The sequence below is a fragment of the Protopterus annectens genome, chromosome 10.part0 (genome assembly GCF_019279795.1).
Source record: "Protopterus annectens isolate FY-2018-M chromosome 10.part0, PAN1.0, whole genome shotgun sequence".
Lineage (NCBI taxonomy): Eukaryota > Metazoa > Chordata > Ceratodontiformes > Protopteridae > Protopterus > Protopterus annectens.
Window position 1 is genome coordinate 1454228680 of NC_056744.1, and position 19961 is coordinate 1454248640.

Here is a 19961-nt window from a genome sequence, read left to right on the forward strand (position 1 = left end):
AGTCTTTAGCAGGGTTAGTTAGCTGCCAAACGAGATCTGAGGTAGTTCCGCCTTGCATCATGGGATATAGGGTTGCCTCGAGCTGGTAAAAGGAGTTCTCGAGCTAAAGCTAGTGCCGAGTCGGAGCCGAGGATCGGCTCCGAACCCATCCAGCAAGAAGAAGGCGAGATGAAGACAACTAACATGGAACGTTATGGTAGGTACATAACTTCTAATTTGCTTATATAATTCTATCAATTCCCCCCTTTTTTATTTTGAAAACAAAAAAAATTTAAATCAAACTTTGAATCTTACAGAAAAATCATGTCAGCATTGGTTATGTTACTTTCTTTACCACCTACATTAGTTAAAATAAATACCTGATTGACGGTCTTTTTAATACAAAGTTTAACATACATGCACATTATTACGATCAACTAAATAATGGCTACTATAGCAATTAAAACTGTAATAATGGTTTTCCACCATTTAGAAAATAATCCATTTAACTAATCACTCCTGTCACTGTTCAGTGTCTTTCCGACCTTTTCAGGTACTAGCTGTATTTTACTTAAAAATTGCTTTATAGATGATCCCTTGCCTGAAAAATAAGTACAGTACTTCTCGTTGATCAGAGCACAAAGACCCTTTTGCTTCTGCTGCATTTATGTCATGACTGTAGATCTGTGATTGGTTTAATGTACCAGTAATGTTTTGTAATTTTCTCTTTTTCCTGACATTTCTTATTTTACCTTTAGGTAATTTCATTGATGGTTTACATACCTTACATTAGCAGGTTCCTTTCTATTCCATAGTAAGCCATGTGTATGCTTTTGTACTGCAAATGTAGTATTCTCTAGCTACAGTGATATTGCATTCATTGACCCCTTCTGGTTTTGATCTTGTTTGTTGTATACATAACACTTCCTTTTAGGACTGTCCTTACTTTTAAGGTTGGAACTTCTACCTTGTCTGGTTTACCACAACTCTATTCCTGTTACTAATTACTTTACTTTGCTTTTTGGCTATTTTTGGCATACTTCCTGCAGGTCCTTTATCCGTTGTTGATGCTTTTCTTTTAACTTTAAAATACCGAACTGTCCCTGCAACTTGTAGTTTTGAATCAGTCCCAGTGAACCCTCTTCTAGCCCACGTTGTCATGTGTAATCTCATAGAATTTACTGTATAAGCACTGTAAGTCTTTAGTGGATGTAAATGCAAAACTTGTACAGCTTCTAGCTCAGCCCTTTGTGCTGACATGTAGCCTGTTAACTTAAGCATAATTGGTTTGTCTTCCTTTTGCAATGTCACTATTGCAAACCTAGTGCAGTACTTTCCATCTTTACAGAAACGTGCACCATTCATATTACTGGTGGGAGCTATCAGATCCGTTGCCTGTGCCAACTTTTGCTTCAAAGGCTTTGGCAATTGCAAAATGCCCCTCACCCTTTGCTGACAAGGAGTCCTCCCTGTCTGTCTGATAATGGTTTAAGAACTGAGAACTGTATTTTATCTTTGTTTCCTTTGAAACCTGCCTCTTGCAACTGTCTCAGAACTTTTCTCAGCTGTGATGTGTATTCTTTCACAGTCTCTGACTGTATTAGAATGTCATCTTTACTTGCATCCTGTAAGAATGTCTCTACTATCTGATGAAAAATGACAGGGCTGTTCTGAAAACCTTGAGGTAATTTAGTCATGCCACGGTGGTGTAGCGGTAGCGTTGTTGCCTCACAGCAAGAGCTTCTCCCATTCGAATTCTTGGCTGGAGTGCTGGGAGTGCCTTCTGTGTGGAGTCTGCATGTTCTCCCCGCGGTTTGGTGGGCATTCGAAAGACCTGTGTAAATGGGCGTGCCTTCGCTGAAGGTTGAACGTCGAGCTGACACCTCGACATTTGTGAAAATCTACTGCCAATCATTAGCAGACCAGAGTTCTGCTGTGGCGACCCCTAACCGGGAAAAGCCGAAAGACAACAACAACATACTGTTGACTTTCAAAGACAAAAGCAAACCTTTGCCATTTCCTTTTCTAAAGTGGTATTGCCAAAAAAAATCAATTTGCTAAATCTATCACTGTAATATAATCCTTTGCACCTCCAGCTAAAATCAGAACTTTTAACTCCCCGCAGTCTGTTTCTGTTTCTGCGCATAAGGTCTGAAATTATTTTCCTGTGGTATATTGTCATGCATTTTTGATTAACACTCAGTTTACTTTGACCCTCTGTTATCATCCTGCAACTTTTGCTTCCTTTTTGACTTATTTTTCTTCTGAGTCCCTTACAAATACCCTTTCTTTATCTGCCTTTTTTCTTTTTCTGTAGTATACACAATCCTGCTTGATGTGTCCCTTTTTTTTTCCTTTCCAACTGCACCTACTATTTTAAACCCATTTTCATCAGTACCAAGAGAAAAAATGTTATGCTTAAAAATATCTCCTATTTGAAAAGCCAATTTAAAATGCTCGTTCTGTTCTTTCATCCTGTCAGAAACTGTAATATTAAAATACTCTAGTAGCATTGCAGTTAACTCTGACATGTCCATATCTAATACAGAGCTGCTACACTTCGAACTGTTATCTGCTGTAAATTTTAACCCTTTAAATCCTGCCAAAACTGTTTCATGTAGCTTGACTGTTATTTATGGTATACCCTACACAATATAAATGTGTATGGTTACCGGTTTTTCCTAACTGGCCACACCCAACATGTCTTTCTGAGCACTTTAGCTGTGTCAGATGATCTGGAATTTATTTTATCTTTAACCCATAAATCTGCATGTTTCTGTTGTAACAATTTTTTTAAATTCTGTACATTTGCACAAAGTACAATTTCAAATTAAATTTCAGAACCTAGCATATATGTGCACTAGTGTACATCTGTATAGCAACATCAGCCCTAGTCAAATGTCTAAAACATCTTGCAAATACTTCCTAACCTGTATGTCATGTCTCTGTAACACTGGCATGTCTTTTTCATTAATCTCGGTTGATAATCTCTTATCTTTGTTAAAAGCATTCCACTGAGAGCAGTAGATGTGAACATTTCAGTTGTCTCGACAACTATTAACGTGATTGAAAAATGGCTGAAATTTTCTATAAAAGCTAGAAACTGGCATTACAAAATTACTTTGACTTTATCTGATAATTTTGACTTGTCCTGCCTAGTCTTTAATGACAGTTTCTGTTACACAGTTTCATGACATGTTAAACAAAAACAAGGATATCTGTCTCCACAGTTAAAACATTTAACTTGAGTTTTATGCTGTTGTACATACTGATCAAAATAATGAATGCATTTACACATATAAACTTACTCACTTGTATTTATACCAAGCAATGCTGCATTACATTTAACATCACTACTGGCTTGTGTATACCACAGACATAATAATATCCAAACTTTATCAGGAGTCTCGTTTAAGTCTTTGGACACAGAATGTATGCATTTAACACTTAGTCCTTGCTGGAATCCATGTTATTTCAGAAAGAAGCTTACCATTTTCAGAAATGGCTAAAAGGTGATCAATCAGTAGGCAAGACTCCAAACTGGAAACTCCCTCTCTGTTGAAAGTGCTGGTGAACATCTTGGAGCAGATGCAAAGATGAAATCTCGTTTTACCCACTTAGAAGTTCCTGATACTGCTGAGCTGTTCAAGACTGACTGTATTGAGGTTGGCGCCAACAAAACTTAACTAGTGCTTGTTGTAGTACTTTTACAAATATTTAAAAGGGTCCAAATTAGGCCTGGCTCACCACTGTTAAATTGAAATTAACAGCAATAGGTCACACGTGCAGACTGTACAGCTGTATATTTGTAATTGCTGACAGATTTAGAATTATTTTATGTTCCACACAAGCACATTCTGTTAAGTCAATGCATATTTTGTCACATGCAATTTCTAAAAATATACACTGTTATTATGATTACCAAACCTCTTGTTACTTTGAAAGCAAACAGTTCTATGATATATATTTATATTTTTCGATCAAATACATGTTATTACCATGAGGGAAACAAGTTTTTGTGCTTATATAATTCTGTCACCTAGGATTCATGGCTCCTATTATACTTATGATTCCTCTAGCCAGGTTTCATAGTGGTTTCTAAAATGAATAACACAGACCCAACATTTGCATCCACTGGTGCTTCAAGTTTTGGGCTTTCTAAAACATGGAACTACATTGGTGGAGGCAAAAATTCAGTTGAACCCTGGTATGCCTTTCTTTTCTCAGACTTCCATATCAATCTCTCCCCACAGATGCTTCAGATTTTGCTTATATGCATTTTCCATGGGGATAAAAATGCAAGGCTGTGGAGTCATTCAGGCATACCAAGGCACATCCAGTAGTGTAGCTAGGGTGGGGCAAGAGGAGCAACTGCTCCAGGTGCAGTGTGTGTGTGTGTGTGAGCTCAGCCAATCCTGATTTCTCTTTAATGCAGTACTGGCTTTTAAAAGCCGAAACTTTGAACAATGGTGTTTTCCAGGCACTACTCCTGTTGTGGGGAACACATCCAAACACATCCAATAGATCTGTTTTTCTCCTTTCAAAACTGCTAAACAAATTTTACACCAGGACACTTTGCAAGCAGGCCTGGAAAACAGATGCATTTTCTTTCCCGTGAATGGGAATATTCATTTCCCACGAATATCCAGGGTAATTCTGAAGTTTCAGAAAGACTCCCCAAAAATTATTGTGATAACTTACTTTTACCAGAGCCACATTGGTTATCCCTTCTTATGCAGTTGGTCAAGGACAATTACCACAAGCTTCCTCAGAGATTGGAGCTATTCACACAAGACAAGAGGCATTTGATACACCACAGTCTTAAACAATTTCACCTAACTGCCTGGATGATTCAATTCTAACCCATTTTAGGCACTTATTTCATAAGGACTTATGCAGCAGATATTAAAGGAGACAATAAAACCTGCTATTAGAAAATCCTATATTGGTATGTGAAAGCAATTTTCTAGTTGGTGCCTAGCCAGTAACCAGGGGTCCGCCAGGGATTGTCTACCACTGGTGCACACGTATTTGTGTGAATTGCTTTCTTCTGACCTGTCTTATTCCTCTATCAATGTTCATCTTGCAGCCATTTTAGCATGTCTACCCATAGATCTTCTTTCCTGTCTGTTTCTAAAAGTAGGTTTACATCTAAAACCTCCTCGCAACAAGGTTCTCCTCTTTGAACTGGCTTATCAAGTTGATTTAAGATTCTTGACTTGGAAAACTGTATTTATCATTGCTCTGACATCTTCAAGAAGAGTATCTGAGTTGCAATTTCTCATGCTGGGAAAACCTTAACTCATATTCTGTAGAGATGAAAACAAACCCCTCTTATGCCCAAAGTGGTTTTAGAGTTTAGTTTGAGTCACGCCATCAGTGTCCCCGTTTTATCCAAGACCTTAAATAAAAAAAAGAAAACAGGGTGAAATGATTCTGCATACTTTGGACAAGCATAGTCTGCTCAGGTCCTATCTTGGCATAACAAAGTCCTTTATCAAAGCTGCTCAGCTATTTATTTTTCATCAAGAGAAAAAAGGGACGTGTCTAAACAGACAATTTTCAGGTGGATGTCCTCAGCTATTGCTTTTGGGTGTGGGTGTTAGTATCGGGTATCAACTCAGTGCAGTGTTGAGTGCTGCTATTGAGATGCCTCAGGTAAAGCCACTACAACCTGGCTTCCTTTCTCTTATCAAATGGCTTAGTAGCAAAAAGCTAACTTCCAAAACTAAATCAGTGCTCTTTGGTACCTCCCCTAAATGGCAGAATAACTTTCAGTGTTTTCTTACCGATGATCATCTTGACAAGCCCATTGATCAAGTCATCTCCATCAGGTACCTTGGTATGTGGCTTGATCCCACACCTATAATAAATAACAGAAGAAAATAAATTCTCTCCTCTTTTCCTGTTATAAAATTTTCCCCCATCTCCCCAGACCACCCAGGAATGCCATAGGCAAAGGCATTCTACCAGCTCAGCTTGAATATAGACATCCATTGGTTGCAGCAGCATCCAAGGAAAATTTCTTCCACCATCAAAACCACAAGCAACTCTTATCTGCCTGTTTCATTACCATCTCCCCTAGAAATTAACATCATCACATCAGGCTTAGTAAAGTCCATTAGCTACCTGTCCAACAACGTGCCAACTTGGTACTTTGGATCCCAGTTATACAAGCTTCTCAAAGAACAATCCTGTCCTTCCCTTACCTCCATCATGTTGAGACAACCCCCAGTTAGAGTGTAAGAAGTCTTAACCACACTGATTCACTTCTTCAATGTCCCAAAACCAGACATAATTTCAATAACCATGCCTTCTCCTTCGTAAGCCCCAGACTATGGGAACACCTCCCTACTAATCTTAAAAACCTCACCTCGTACCCATCATTCCATGCTCAGCCTAAAGATCATCTGACATCCGAGTCAGTTTGCAAATGTTTTTCCTCCAGACAAATCACCTAATCCCCCACTCCCTCCTTCACCACTCGGGCACGTTTGTCTTCCTCACATTATTTCCCTAGACTAATATGACATCTCTTCCACATTGTGTATAGTTAATTTCTGTGTGCCTTTAACTGGCTTTTGCTATCCTTTAAACTTTGAGCTCTATCCCTTTACTGTTTCACTCTTCTTCTGTTTCTTCCCTCCCTACTCTGCCCATCCCTTCCTATTGTCCCCTGTACTGTGTACTTTATTATTATCATTTTTATTGTTACTGTTATTGATTCATTTCTGTCTTCACACAGTATTTTGTTTGTATTTGTAATACTTGTTCACTTGCTCATCTACTGTCATTTATATTTGTCTGGGCTAAGACTGAAGTAGGTCCATTTGGATCAGTGCTCTATCCCAGTTACCAAATTGAATAAATAAATAATTCAAGAAGGCTTTGTGTTTGGCCTTGGAGGTGATAGTAATATTCACCTTATACTTGACCTTGCTTGTTTTGATCTTTTGCATTAGTTTCCTGTTTTCTACACTTTTTAAAGAAATTGTTTATGCTAGGAATCCACCAAATGGGTTTAGTTCTAAGTTTGACCTTAGGATTATGATGAATGAGAACAAACGTATTGTTTGCTTCTGAATATTATAGCAACCCATGTACAGGTGTTGCCGGATAGGTGGGAGCAAAATCAGTGGTATCCATAGGTATTTAACCTGTGGGGTCTTCATATGATGGGTAGCTTTTGAATTTCACAAGATCTTCAGTTAGTGCTAGGAAGTTTGCCTTGGAGAGGTCTCTGAAGACAGTGGTATTTGAGGGTATCCTTTTGTGGAATATTGTTGAAAATACTGTGGCACAGTGATCTGATTTGACTATTGAAGGGATGCTACAAGTAAAGTGCATACTGGTGTTAGATTAAGGAACTGTTAACAAGCTGTCTGCAGTGTTCCAGTGGTGCAAGTCTTGATTCCCGCAGCTTCCATTACCTAACTGTGTGACTCTGAGCAAGTCACTTAACCAGACACTGCTCCCGGGCTGAGTCTGAAAAAGGTCCATGGAAATCAGTGCTGTATCTCAGAAAACAAATATAAAAAAATAATTAAAAAAAAGTAAATATTTGTTAAAAAAACAGGCCCAAAATATTCTGGGCTGTAGTAGAAATAGGCATTAATTGGTCTAGGGAGTACCACTGATGATGTTTGGTAACTGCTGTACTTATTTTTTTTGTTGTGCCTATTAGCCAGGTAATAGATGTATAGTTGAAATATCCCAAGATGATTGTGTTCATTTCAATGGTTAGAGGTTCTAATTTAGTGAGTTTTATGGACTGGAGGTGTCATAGTAGGGGTCCTGTAATTGAGTTATGAAAGGTGGATGTACCTGCATATACTAAGATATGTATGAATTGTAGATCTTTATCTCACTGGACTAGGCATCTTATAATGGATTAATGAGCAATAACGGATGCTCCCTGTTGCCCTAGGTAGGTCTGTCCTCATCTATGGGTCCAGAGGAGTGGTAGGCAATAAAACCCAGGACAGAAGGAGTGTTGTCACCACATTTAAATATTTCCTTGACTACACAGATGTCTTTGTTTTTAATAGTTAGGAAGGGCTCATGGGTGGACATTGTCTTGGCTTCTAACACCGAGCAACACCTCTTTGGCATAAAACTGATTTGTATTTGCTAGGCTGGCAGAGATAGAAGACTGACTTTGCTGAAAAAATGCACTATGGGGGACAAAAGCATTTTACCCAGGACATGGAAACACTATGGGGAAAGTTGCAGACCATCTTCCCCAACACACACACACACACACCCACACGCGCGCAAACCCCGGATTCCCCCTGGAATAATAGTGGTATCATTCATGGTAAATGAAATGTACTACTCAAGTTTCCTGCCACTGTTACAAACTTTCTCTGAGAGCACAGTCATGTCCTCTTCATATGTTGCAGAAAGGTGTGACACAATTCCTTCTCACCCTCGTGAGCAACATCTGAGCTGTAGGAGTACTTGGCTGAAGGGATTGAGTGCCCTAGTGGCTTTGCAGGTTGTGACACCTGAGAAATAATTAACGTTCATCCTACCCTTACTCATCCTGATCAGTGGTACATTAGTATTACATTGTGTGGTGGCAGTAGCTGGTGTCCTGTAGGAGATAAACATGCCATCTGGGTGACCTTTGTTATTTTTATAGGGAGCACAGGTGTATAAGTACCACGTGAGATGTTTATATGCTTTTTAGGCCTGAGAATAGTAGTGTTAGTATTTCAGTATTTAGCTAGTGCTGTGGTACAGTAGGTGTGTGATTTAGGACAGCCATGTTGCGGAAGATGTTTGCATCTCTCAAATACAGATTCAGTGCTTAGTTGCAGTAGTGAGTTACCAGGGAACATAAGGCTGTTATTACAATGCCTAGAGTAACCTAGTGTTAGCATGCTAACAACAGATGAGCAAGGGTAGTCTGTATTCCAATGGTTTGCACAAGTGTGATAGACAGATGGAATGGGTTTGGAGGTGTATAGAACTGCTGTGTGGTGTGTTGCAAGTATTTTACAAACATAGTATTCAAGGGCTCTTTTAAGGAAGAAGGTGCTATGAAAATATGACTGATTTTATAACCTGTAATTGCAGGCAGTTTGCATATGACAGTGATGATAAAGTTTGAGGGTTCCTTCACTTAACTTTGGACTATTTTCTCAGGATAATGCTGACTAGTGGTAACTGGGAATATTGCTTTAGAATGTTCCTAAGGGAAAGTTTTTCCTAGGCATACACCGTGTACTGTCTAGTGTAGATTACTGTGGTGTTGTACATAATGCTGCATGTACCACTCTGCTTGACTTAGGAACAGCTGCATAGTGCTGCTGAAATAAAAGAAACCCAAAGCACAACATCTAATTGGAACATTCAGTGTTCTTAAGCTACAGTAAATACATAGAGAACATTGCAGGTATCCATTCACACAAGTTAAAATGCAGATTGTTTTGAAAGTTTGTAAAATAAAGTAAAATAAAAAGCTTTAGCCAGCAATACATGTACCACAGTAGGTTTCAATTTGTTCAAGTTTAATCATTTAGTCACTTTCAAGGAGGTTCTGGGAGCAGTAGTCCAGATGTTCTTCATCTCACATTGCTGCAGTCATAACCTGTGGGTAGTCCGCTGTCCTCGGTCGGCCCGAATACCAAAGTGTTAGGCTGGCGTCGGTCATGGTCGCTTAGATCTGACGTCAGTACGCCGTGGTACTAAAGCGCATGACCGATGCCATATCCTCAGTCTTTCTTGCCGCATGGTCCGAAGCAGAAGCAGCGTTTGCAAGTGCCGTTCGGCGTCCTGAAATTTTCGTATTCTGAGTTTCAGACCGAAGACCAAGTTGGGCTAAGTACCCCGTTGGGGAATATTTTTGTCTTTTCTTGACTCAGTTAAATCCGGATGTCAGAAAAAGTAAATAATTGTATTTCTTGTGGGAAGCAGATACCTCATAGGGATTACCACTCTCTCTGTATTCCTTGCTTGGGGCCTGAGCACGACGTAGTCGGGTGTCGCTTTTGTGCTAAATTTAATAAGCGCACCATTAAACGCAGGTTAGATTGTGCTAGACTTGTCTTCGGTAAGCGGTGTAATTACAATATGCCGTCGGATCCTCCGACGCCCGCTACCGCTAAGAAGCGTAAAGAAAAAACATTAAAGTCCAAGCAGGATGAGTCGTCCGTTACGGACGCCGGTTCTTTAGAAACTACGGTGGAATCTGTGGATCCAGCCGAGGTTTCAGCTGATTCTCAGGGGGAGCCTTTAATCTTGCAGGATGTGGCCTCTCAGGAGTCGGGTCAGGCTGAGGGGGCCTCTCAGGTTTCTGTAGTCCCTTCTCTGCATAAGGTGGTTAGGCCTTCTACTTCTGTCTCTAAAGCACCTTCCAAGGCCAGGCCTGGTATGTCTTCCACTGGTGTCAGCCCTAGTTCTGTTCCTAAAAAGCATATGCTGAAGATGGCAGAGGATTTGATTACTTTAATCAGGGGTTCTATGCCCCCCCCAGATAAGAGGCCTAGGGTGGAGCCAGAGGTAGAGGGTTTAGAGCATTCCTCAGATTACTCTGAGTCTTCAGCTGAGGACATTCAGGATTTTCCTCCTTATTCTGATTCTGATGCAGAGGATTCTTGTCCTTCTGCTTCCCCTCCAGAGGATTTTTCCTTTTCTGAGACCCTGCATTCCATGAGGGAGCATTTTAAGTGGGAAGGTCAGGATTTCTCAGATTCTCGTAAGAGGCTTAGGGAATTTTTATTTTTACCACAGCATAGGCCCTTGGCTATTCCCCCTGTTTTGGATGTTGTACAGGATGTTTTCTCTGAAGCTTCTCTTAATCCTGATTCTTTACCTCCTGCCCCTGTTAAACCAGACAGGTATTACAGAGTGCCAGAGGCCCATAAATATTTGTATAAGAGCCCTAGAGCTGACCCGGAGACTATTAGCCAGGGACCTAAGGGTGTCAGGGCTTCTATTGTGAAGAATCCAGTTCCTCTGGATAAAGATTCAAGAGCTTTGGATAGGTGGGGTAAAAAAGTGTATACCTCTTCCACTCTAGCAATGAGGGCTTTGAATTGTCAGTTTCATATGCTGAAGTACCAGAATTTTCTATTAAGTCAGTTAAAATCTAAGGTTGATGCTTTAGCAGAGGGTATTGAGTGTAAAGAATTGCAAGATTTAGTTCATGCCTCTGATCAGGTGGGTAAGCATTCTTTGCAGTGTGGTTTTGATGCTCTTCAGGCTTCCTCCAGGGTGGCTGCCACTGGATCAGTTATTCGTAGGCACGCCTGGCTTAAGGATCAGAATTTGTCAGAGCATGTAAAAGCTCGAATTTTGGATGCTCCCCTTCAATCTGAAGTTCTGTTTGGTTCTCCTGTGGAGTCGGTTTTGAAGAAAATGGAAGACAAAGCTAAGTCCATACAGACAGTTAAGGAATTTTTACAGGTACAGCCCCCTAAGTTTAGCAGAAATTGGCCTGCTAAGGGATGGGCTTATCCTTCTTCTGATTTACAGTCTAGGGGCAGATCTAGACGTGGTAGGGGCAGGGCTCATGCTCAGGGTTCCTTCAGACCGAGGACGTGGAGTTCCCCTGCACAATCTTCAGGTGAGGGCAGGGGTCAGCCTTTTCGTAAGCAAACCCAATGACCTGTATCTTCAGCTGCCAGATCCCACCTGTCTGGCAGCTCCTCTGGGACGAAAGTTGGCACTTTTCAGGCAAAATTGGCTTTTCGTCACCCAGGACAAATGGGTGTTGGACATTATAGATTGAGGCTACAAGTTTTATTTCCACACCTTGCCTCCTTTCAAAGGCATACCAGACGTTCCTCCTCAGCAAAAGGTGGAGGCTTACAGACAGATTACTTTACTTCTAAAAATGGGGGCTATCCAGGAGGTCCCTCAGTCAGAAGTGGGCCTAGGATTTTATTCTCGCCTGTTTCTTGTGCCAAAGAAAGGAAACACTTGGAGGCCAATACTGGATTTGTCTATTCTCAACACATACCTGGACATTCCAAAATTCAAAATGTTAACTTTGCAAAAACTTCTGCCTCTGCTAGGCAAAGATCACTGGATGGTAACTCTGGATCTCAAAGAGGCTTATCTTCATATTCCTATCAGGCCCAGTTGCAGGAGGTTCCTGCGTTTTCGGGCTGGGACTTTACATTATCAGTTTTCTGCATTGCCCTTTGGCTTATCTACTGCACCCAGGGTGTTCACAAAGGTCCTGGCTCCAGTGATAGCCTTCTTAAGGTTAAGAGGAATACAAATTTATCCTTATTTGGACGATTGCCTGATTCTTGCTCAAGACAAAGTCAAGTTACTTCACCATCTACAGTATGTTATGACAGTGTTAAGGTGCCTAGGGTATTCTGTGAACGAAACAAAGTCCAGTCTAGTACCCTCTCAGGACATGTGCTTTCTGGGTGTGAGACTGAATACAGCCTCTCAGATGACGTTTTTGACCCCGGACAAACAAAGAAATCTTACCCTTTACTTCCAAAAATTGTCTCTACGGTCCAGGCTGACTGCAAGGACAACCCTTCAAGCCTTGGGGTTCATGGCATCTTGTATTCTGGTGCTTCCCAATGCCAAACTGCATATGAGGAAGTTACAATGGTATCTCAAAAGCGTATGGACTCAACACTGCCACGATTTGGACACTGTCATTCAGATAATACCTTGCATTCAAAGGGAATTTTTGTGGTGGGCTCAGGAATGTCACCTAAACAAGGGACTCTCTGTGACCCGACCAGAGGCGAGTCAGATCTTAACGACAGATGCCTCAGACATGGCTTGGGGAGCACACTTCAATGGAAAATGGGTTCAAGACACGTGGCCTGCCAGGCTTCAACATTTGCATATCAACATGAAGGAGATGTTAGCAGTCCAATTTGCATTGATGCCTTTCAAGGATCTCATTCATCCAGGACGAGTGTTGATTCAAACAGACAACACAACAGTCATGTGGTACATCAACAAGCAAGGGGGAACCCATTCGTACCCTCTTTGCAGACAAGCTATGATTTTATGGGAGACTGCTCTCAGTTTGCACCTCACTCTTCAGGCAAGGTTTCTGCCAGGAGCACAGAACTCCTTAGCAGATGTTTTGAGCAGGCAGATGGTGGATCCCCACGAGTGGAAATTGGATCCTCATGTGTTTCAACAGTTGACAGTGGCTTGGGGGACTCCAGACATAGATCTGTTCGCTTCTCCACAAAATTTTCAACTGCCAAAGTTTTGCACAAGGATGTTTCACCCACAGGCTTGGAAAGTGGATGCTCTGTCTTTCAGTTGGAGCAACCTTCACGTCTATGCCTTTCCTCCTCTACCTCTCCTTCCAAAGGTACTCTTGAAGGTCAGACAGGACAAGCCCTGCATGATTTTAATAGCTCCAGATTGGCCACGTCAGCACTGGTACCCTCTACTGAGGAGTTTAGTACGGGAGCCTCCTTGGCCTTTGCCACCAGTTCCACACCTTTTGTCCCAGACAAGCAATCATTTCCTCAATGTCAGGATACAGTCCCTGCATCTGACAGCCTGGCGTATTCTGTTCTAGACCCTGGGGGGTCGCAGCTTCCACAACAAGTTTTGAATGTCATTTTGGAGGCCAGAAGGCCTAGTACAAGGAAAGTTTATGCTGATAAATGGAGGAGATTTTTTCTTTGGAGCAAGGCAAAGAGCTTTGATGTTTCAGTGCCTAATTTGAGTGTTTCACTTCAGTATCTTACAGAATTACTAGACAAGGGTTTGTCTTTCTCCTCTGTAAAAGTTCATGCTGCAGCTATTTCTGCTCACTATGACTGTGACCCACCATTATTCTCTCATCCTTTGTTTAAGCAATTTCTTAGAGGGCAAAGAATATAAGACCCCAGCCAGAGCTCCTACTCCTTCCTGGGATCTCAATTTTGTGTTGGAAAAACTCACTTTACCTCCTTTTGAACCTGCAGCTACATCTGAGTTGAAGTTTTTGTCTTGGAAGACTGCTTTTTTGTTGGCTATTACGTCTGCTAGAAGGGTATCTGAATTACAGGCTCTAATGGCAGTTGAACCCTTCTTGATATTTCATAAGGATAGGGTATCCCTGCGTACTAACCCTACTTTTATGCCTAAAGTTGTTTCTAATGTGGCTTTAAACCAATCTATTCATTTGCCTACTTTTTATGCTTATCCCCAAAATAAGGGGGAAAAAATTTTGCATTCTTTGGATATTCGCAGGCAGTTACGTTACTATTTGAGCAGAACTAAAGGGTTCAGACAGTCTCAACAGTTATTCATTTCTTTTGCCTTGGGTTCACAAGGAAAACCTGTTTCAAAGCAAACTATTTCTAAGTGGATTGGTCATTGTATTGCTTTTTGTTATTCTCATCATGGTAAGGAGGTTCCGGCTGGAATCAGACCTCATTCCACTAGAGCAACTGCCACTTCTACTGCTTTTTTAAGGGGAGTAGATACTAAGGATATTTTGGAGGCAGCTACCTGGAGTTCAGTGCACACTTTTTCTAAGCATTACCATCTCCCTCTTTATTCTAAATCTAGGGCTGGGTTTGCCACTGCTGTTTTACAGGGCATGTTAGCAGCTCCTAATGCTTTCTGATTTTACCAACCTCCCTTTACCTTTGCTTTGGGATTCTACCCACAGGTTATGACTGCAGCAATGTGAGATGAAGAACATAGTACAGTTTTGTACCTACCATAAATGTAGATGTTCGAAGATCCACATTGCTGCAGTCCAATTTTCCCTCCCTCCTTCCCCTCTGTAGTTTGGGGTGACTGGGTGGTTTGTGGTGTACCTATTATTGCTATTTTGGTAATTGGGTGTTTTTCTATTTGTGGCTATAGCCTTTCTTTTTAAGGCTTTCTGACATCTGGGGCAAGAAAGACTGAGGATATGGCATCGGTCATGCGCTTTAGTACCATGGCGTACTGACATCAGATCTAAGCGACCATGACCGACGCCAGCCTAACACTTTGGTATTCGGGCCGACCGAGGACAGCGGACTACCCACAGGTTATGACTGCAGCAATGTGGATCTTCGAACATCTACATTTATGGTAGGTACAAAACTGTACTTTTAGCAGTGTAGAGGTCAAGCATATGGAAAGGCATAGCTCTGCACAGTGGTGCCAAACGTAAACGAAACACAAAAGCACAACCAGTCAGAGCACTTAGCATTAGCAAGCTGCTGCATAGTCGCAGTTAAGACTGCATTTTTTCCCTCTGTCACAAATTAAAAAAGCACTCTCTTTTAAAGGTTTGTAAATAAAAAATATAAATCCTCAGCAGGCTAAGTTGTACCATATCCAGCTTTAAAGTGCCCAGGTATAAGTAAACACTTACTTCCCTGGTGGTTGTGGGAACAGAGGTATTCTAGTTCGGCAATGTACAGCTCAGACATAGTGGAAGCAGCTCCATTCAGACAAGGGTAGTTAGTAATCAATAGCAGTCTAAATTGTGACTGAAATAAAGTGAGGCATTTTGTGTGTGCATGCTTGTGGAATGTCTGAAGTTAAGATACATCTGCCAAGAATAATGTTCATACACATTTACAAAACTTATTTACCAAGATTTGACCATGGAGATGTATTCCACCCCTATAAAAGACTGAGTATGTTACCACAGTTACTATATTGTGTAATTTATACCAAATTTGGGTTCTCTTTTGTGTGCACATAACATTAAGCTTTCCATGTATTTTAAATGGTACCAGTAGGAGGCTGTTAAACTGTATGAAGCTGTTAGACTAAAGTCATGAGAAGAACCATTCAGAAAAGTCCTTAGCAGAATTGCAGAATCTTTTGAATAATCCACTTGAGAGTCTGAGAACTGTCAAATAATTTACAGAAATATCTTGAGTCCTTCTGGGGGGAAAAATGAAGAATCAGCACCTCAGTAAAGTCAAAATGGAAAAAAAAAAATATATATATATATATATATATATATATATATATATATATTGCAAGAAGAATGTCAGGAAGAAGGAATGTCAACTGTCCATCTGCTACTAGTTGTGGATTTTCCCAGCAGTTAAACTGTATGGGCCCTTATGTGTATATACATGTATGTACCATTTATGCAGTGTAGTATTTTAGTAAGCTTACAGCTAAGAATGGCAAGAAAATGTGCCCAGTGTGTCAAATTCTATTCCACCCAATGTAAACTATTATTTAGTATGTTAGCGTTTAAATGTTACCTTTGCTTGCTGATAAGCAATAGTAAGTAAGCATTTTCAGCAGTATTCACATTGCTGTTAGCATTCCTTTGGGAAAGTCTGACACATTTCTAACAAAAACACATTTTAAGAATGTATACCAGTACAGAGATTTTTCAGGCCTCGCATTGCATTGCACTGCATGATCTGTCTCTCTTGTCGCCTTTGCTAAGGGGATGTTCTAGTAGACCTAGTACTAAGCAGACAGTCAGCATGATTGCTATTACTGTAATTAACCTGTTGATGCTCAGTCCTGAATATTTTAATCTTTTGGTGCAGGAAGAGGGGGAAATTGCATTTTCTAAGGAATTGTCAATTTCGCTGGAATGTTTCAAGCAGATGCCCAGAGCACTTGTGCATCAGCGTCCTGGTTCACACCTTGGGCATTCACCACAAATTACATCATGGGGAATTCACTTCAAGGATAAGGCATATTTCTAGAAGAAAATATTCCAAGGCCTTCTTCCCTAATGTTTCTACCTTCATTGTTGTAGCATTCGGTTTAGAACTCATTCTAATGTTTATTGATGTACTGGCTCAGTTTAGCCTGAAGAAAATAGGTTGTTTTGATACAGAAAGGGTCCTAGATTGAGGGCTGGGTGCTGTTGGAGAATTGTTTGAAGAAGTCTTTACTGGCCAATTGCCTCTGGTATCAGATGCAGAAATAATTAAGGACTTTTTGGATGAGTTCCTCAAAGATCTGGATTTAAGGTATGTACCTTACATTACAGTCTTTTTATAGCATTATTGGATTGAAGTTCACATATCTCTTTTATTGCAGGCTTTGTCTGTATTGAGTGTTGGATTTTTTGATTGCTTTAATTTTCTTTCTTTATCTCAGTACCCCACTGAAGAAGATATGATAGAATGGGCAAAAAGAGAAAGTGAGCGAGAGGAAAAAGAGAGGCTGGCAAGATTGACTCAAGAGCAAGAGGAATTAGAACTAGCCATAGCACTGAGTAAATCTGAGCTGTCAGAGTCTTGAAAACAAGAGAGCATTACTGATGCAGTGATATATCCCTGTGTTTGCTTGAATAATGACATTTATTTGAAGTATTTTCTCAATTTTAGGCCCTCAAGGTACATCTTTTAATAAACAGCATTGCCATGTTTATATAGCCATAAGCACGTAATGTTTGAATATGTCTTGCAGCCTGGTGTAGAGGGGAAAGCACCATGATACTTTGACAGCCAGGTTTTTCAAAGCCATGAACTGTGTTATATGACTGCAGTTTTAGAAGACTGTTTTGTGATCCGCTTGGAGTTATCATTATTGAACAACTGTGCTTATACAGCAGAAAATCAGTATTTCAGTTGCTGCATTTTAGTTTGGTTGTAAGCTGGTGATGCTGTTTTTACTTGAGTTCTTTGAAATGAAACTGTGTGTTTGTGCAATGCACCTAAGAAGTTCTAAATTAATTGGTCAAGAGAGTTTATTGTATATTTGACTGGAAACTGAGACATTGTGTTTTATGATATTGAAAGTACTGGAACTACAATTGACTCTCTAGTGGAATTCATTTATGTACACATATGTGTGTCTAGTATGTATGTGTCTAATATATATATGTATTATAAATACATTTTTATTGAAGAACATAAAATATGGCGTGCATATGGTGCGTTCAGAATGTTTTGTTTTGGTATCTTCTCAGAAATGTGCAGATGTTTTGCAAACTGTATAAACTGAACTATACACTGTCAGCTTACACAGCAGTGTTCTGCTCTGTTTCTGAATCTTTCAATGTTAATAATTGGCCAAATTTCTGAAAGTTTCCTTTGTTTTTGATGTTTTCATTCTTGCTGGTCGTGAAGCAAAGTTTGAATCATGAAGCTGTTTAGATTCTGTTTCTTCTAGAGACATCCTCCTGTTTTTCATGAAAGGAATTATTAGACCTTCCATGCAGTAGTGAACTTTTATAAGAAAGTCGAATTGAAAACTGAACTTGAAGTTTACAAAGTGACTGTAGAAGATCTTCTTAATATACCAGTATACCTTTTGCCATTTGCAACATTTTGCCTTCTAGCAGCAAATGGCCTGTATTATTAAAAGATTACCTTTCAGTGGCACTTCAGACTTACTCTCAAGCTAAAAATCATTAAAATGCTAGAAGTTCCCTTTTGAGCCATAAAATGGATAGGGCATTTAAGAAGACATCTTTTACCTTCTGACATGTAACATTTTAAGGTGATAAACATTATGGTGTCTCATGTCCAGTGCATTGGAAATACCTTATAAACCCTGTAGTAATTTATTTTTGTGTTTTAAGTAATTATTTAAATTAGAGCTCATCTTTTGACCTTTTCCAGTGCAATGTCTCGCTGAGAATCAGAATTTGAGCAGTCATCCTGAAAAAGGAAAGTTCAAAACACAATGTCATTGTTTACATGTATTTTTACATATAGCACTATAATTGTATTTGTAACTTTTTGTAATAGGATGTTTGTTTCACTCTTGCCAGCCTTGCACTCATGAAGAACATCCATCAGATTCTGTGTTGCACTGCATTAAAAAAATGTGGAATTAAAGAAAAGAACAGGATTGCTGAGCATTTTTCTCTTTGCATGCATACTGTACAGACCAAGCAGCACTGCAGCCCAGTGTATATAATTTATTTTGTTCATTATTCATTTTAAATCGTTACATATTTCAGTTTGAAATTCTTTAAAACACTGTTGTCAATTATGTTTAATATATATCCTAAAATGTTTTTTTTAAGAAGGCCACTGCTGTAAGTTAAGCTGCTATATACTTTATGATTTTTTAACCAACCTTTTTAACTGTTGCAGGTGAGACTTTTTGTTATGGTATCATTTTATTGTTAAAATGTTAACTATAACTTGTAATTAAAATAAAATATAAATACATTAATAAAATTATATCTGCTGCTATCAGTATTCTGATTTTTTTATTATGTTTGTGTGTAAGTTATGTTAAATGCCTGCATTTTTGTGTGTTTGTGGTTACAAATGTATATTTGTATGTCTGTGTGTGCTTTTGATTTACACACACGCACATATCTGTATATAGAGGCAAATAATGTAAGGCAAAAAAAAATCTGGCTATTCAGCATCCACCACCCCTAGGATAGTCATTCAAGGCAACGGTTAATTTTTTATTTATTTAACTTGTGTTAACTTGGCAAAAAGACTATTGTCAGTGGACACTTTTGGGAACAGTTGTGCAGTCATAGATATATACATACATGAATGACACTCAAATGCTTGCAGTTTACTAACATTCAGTGATTGTGCATTGTTTTTACTGATCAGAGTAATGAAATAACAGTATTAATATAAACAGTGTGAAAATGTGTGTAATCTTAAAGCATTAAAGATGCAAGGGTGTGGCATCTTTTTTGTCTGCAAAGGAGTTGGTCAGTAATCGTGCACGACTGGAGTTGGCGAATATGTCCTTTTCCTGCTATTGTGTGACATAGTTTAATTGTTGCATGTTTTGAGGTTATGCTTAGTTCAAGGGCAGTATTTATTTACTTAGACTTGTGTGTTTAGGCTATTTTAAATTTTCTACATATATATAATATATATATATATATATATATATATATATATATATATATATATATGTATATGTATTTATATGGGTTCCCTATTTAATTTCAAAATACTGAAATCACGAATTTCAGTATTTCGAAATTATAATAGCGAAGTCTTGAAATAGTGCTTCTGGTGTTGTGGTGTGTGAATGGTAAGATGTGAGTTTGGGTATGTATGTATGTGTATGTGTGTTGGTTAGGGGCTTTAGTGTATGTCAGTGTGCATTTTGACTGTGATGTTTGTGTGCGA

The 19961-nt window shown here is 39.5% G+C and overlaps 1 protein-coding gene across 2 annotated transcripts in view; it reads left to right on the forward strand.

The window, feature by feature from the left end:
* The window catches only part of EPS15 (epidermal growth factor receptor pathway substrate 15), a 2462763-nt gene extending 2443729 nt beyond the window's left edge, over positions 1-19034 (forward strand). Inside the window, exon 24 of one of the 2 annotated variants that reach the window (XM_044086083.1) lies at positions 16996-17048. In XM_044086083.1, coding sequence (XP_043942018.1) covers positions 16996-17006 — 11 coding nt within the window. In that variant the 3' untranslated portion in view covers positions 17007-17048. Of the gene's footprint in view, positions 1-16995 lie in introns of both variants that reach the window. The other variant, XM_044086082.1, reaches the window with a different exon arrangement.
* Positions 19035-19961: the final 927 nt, after the last annotated feature.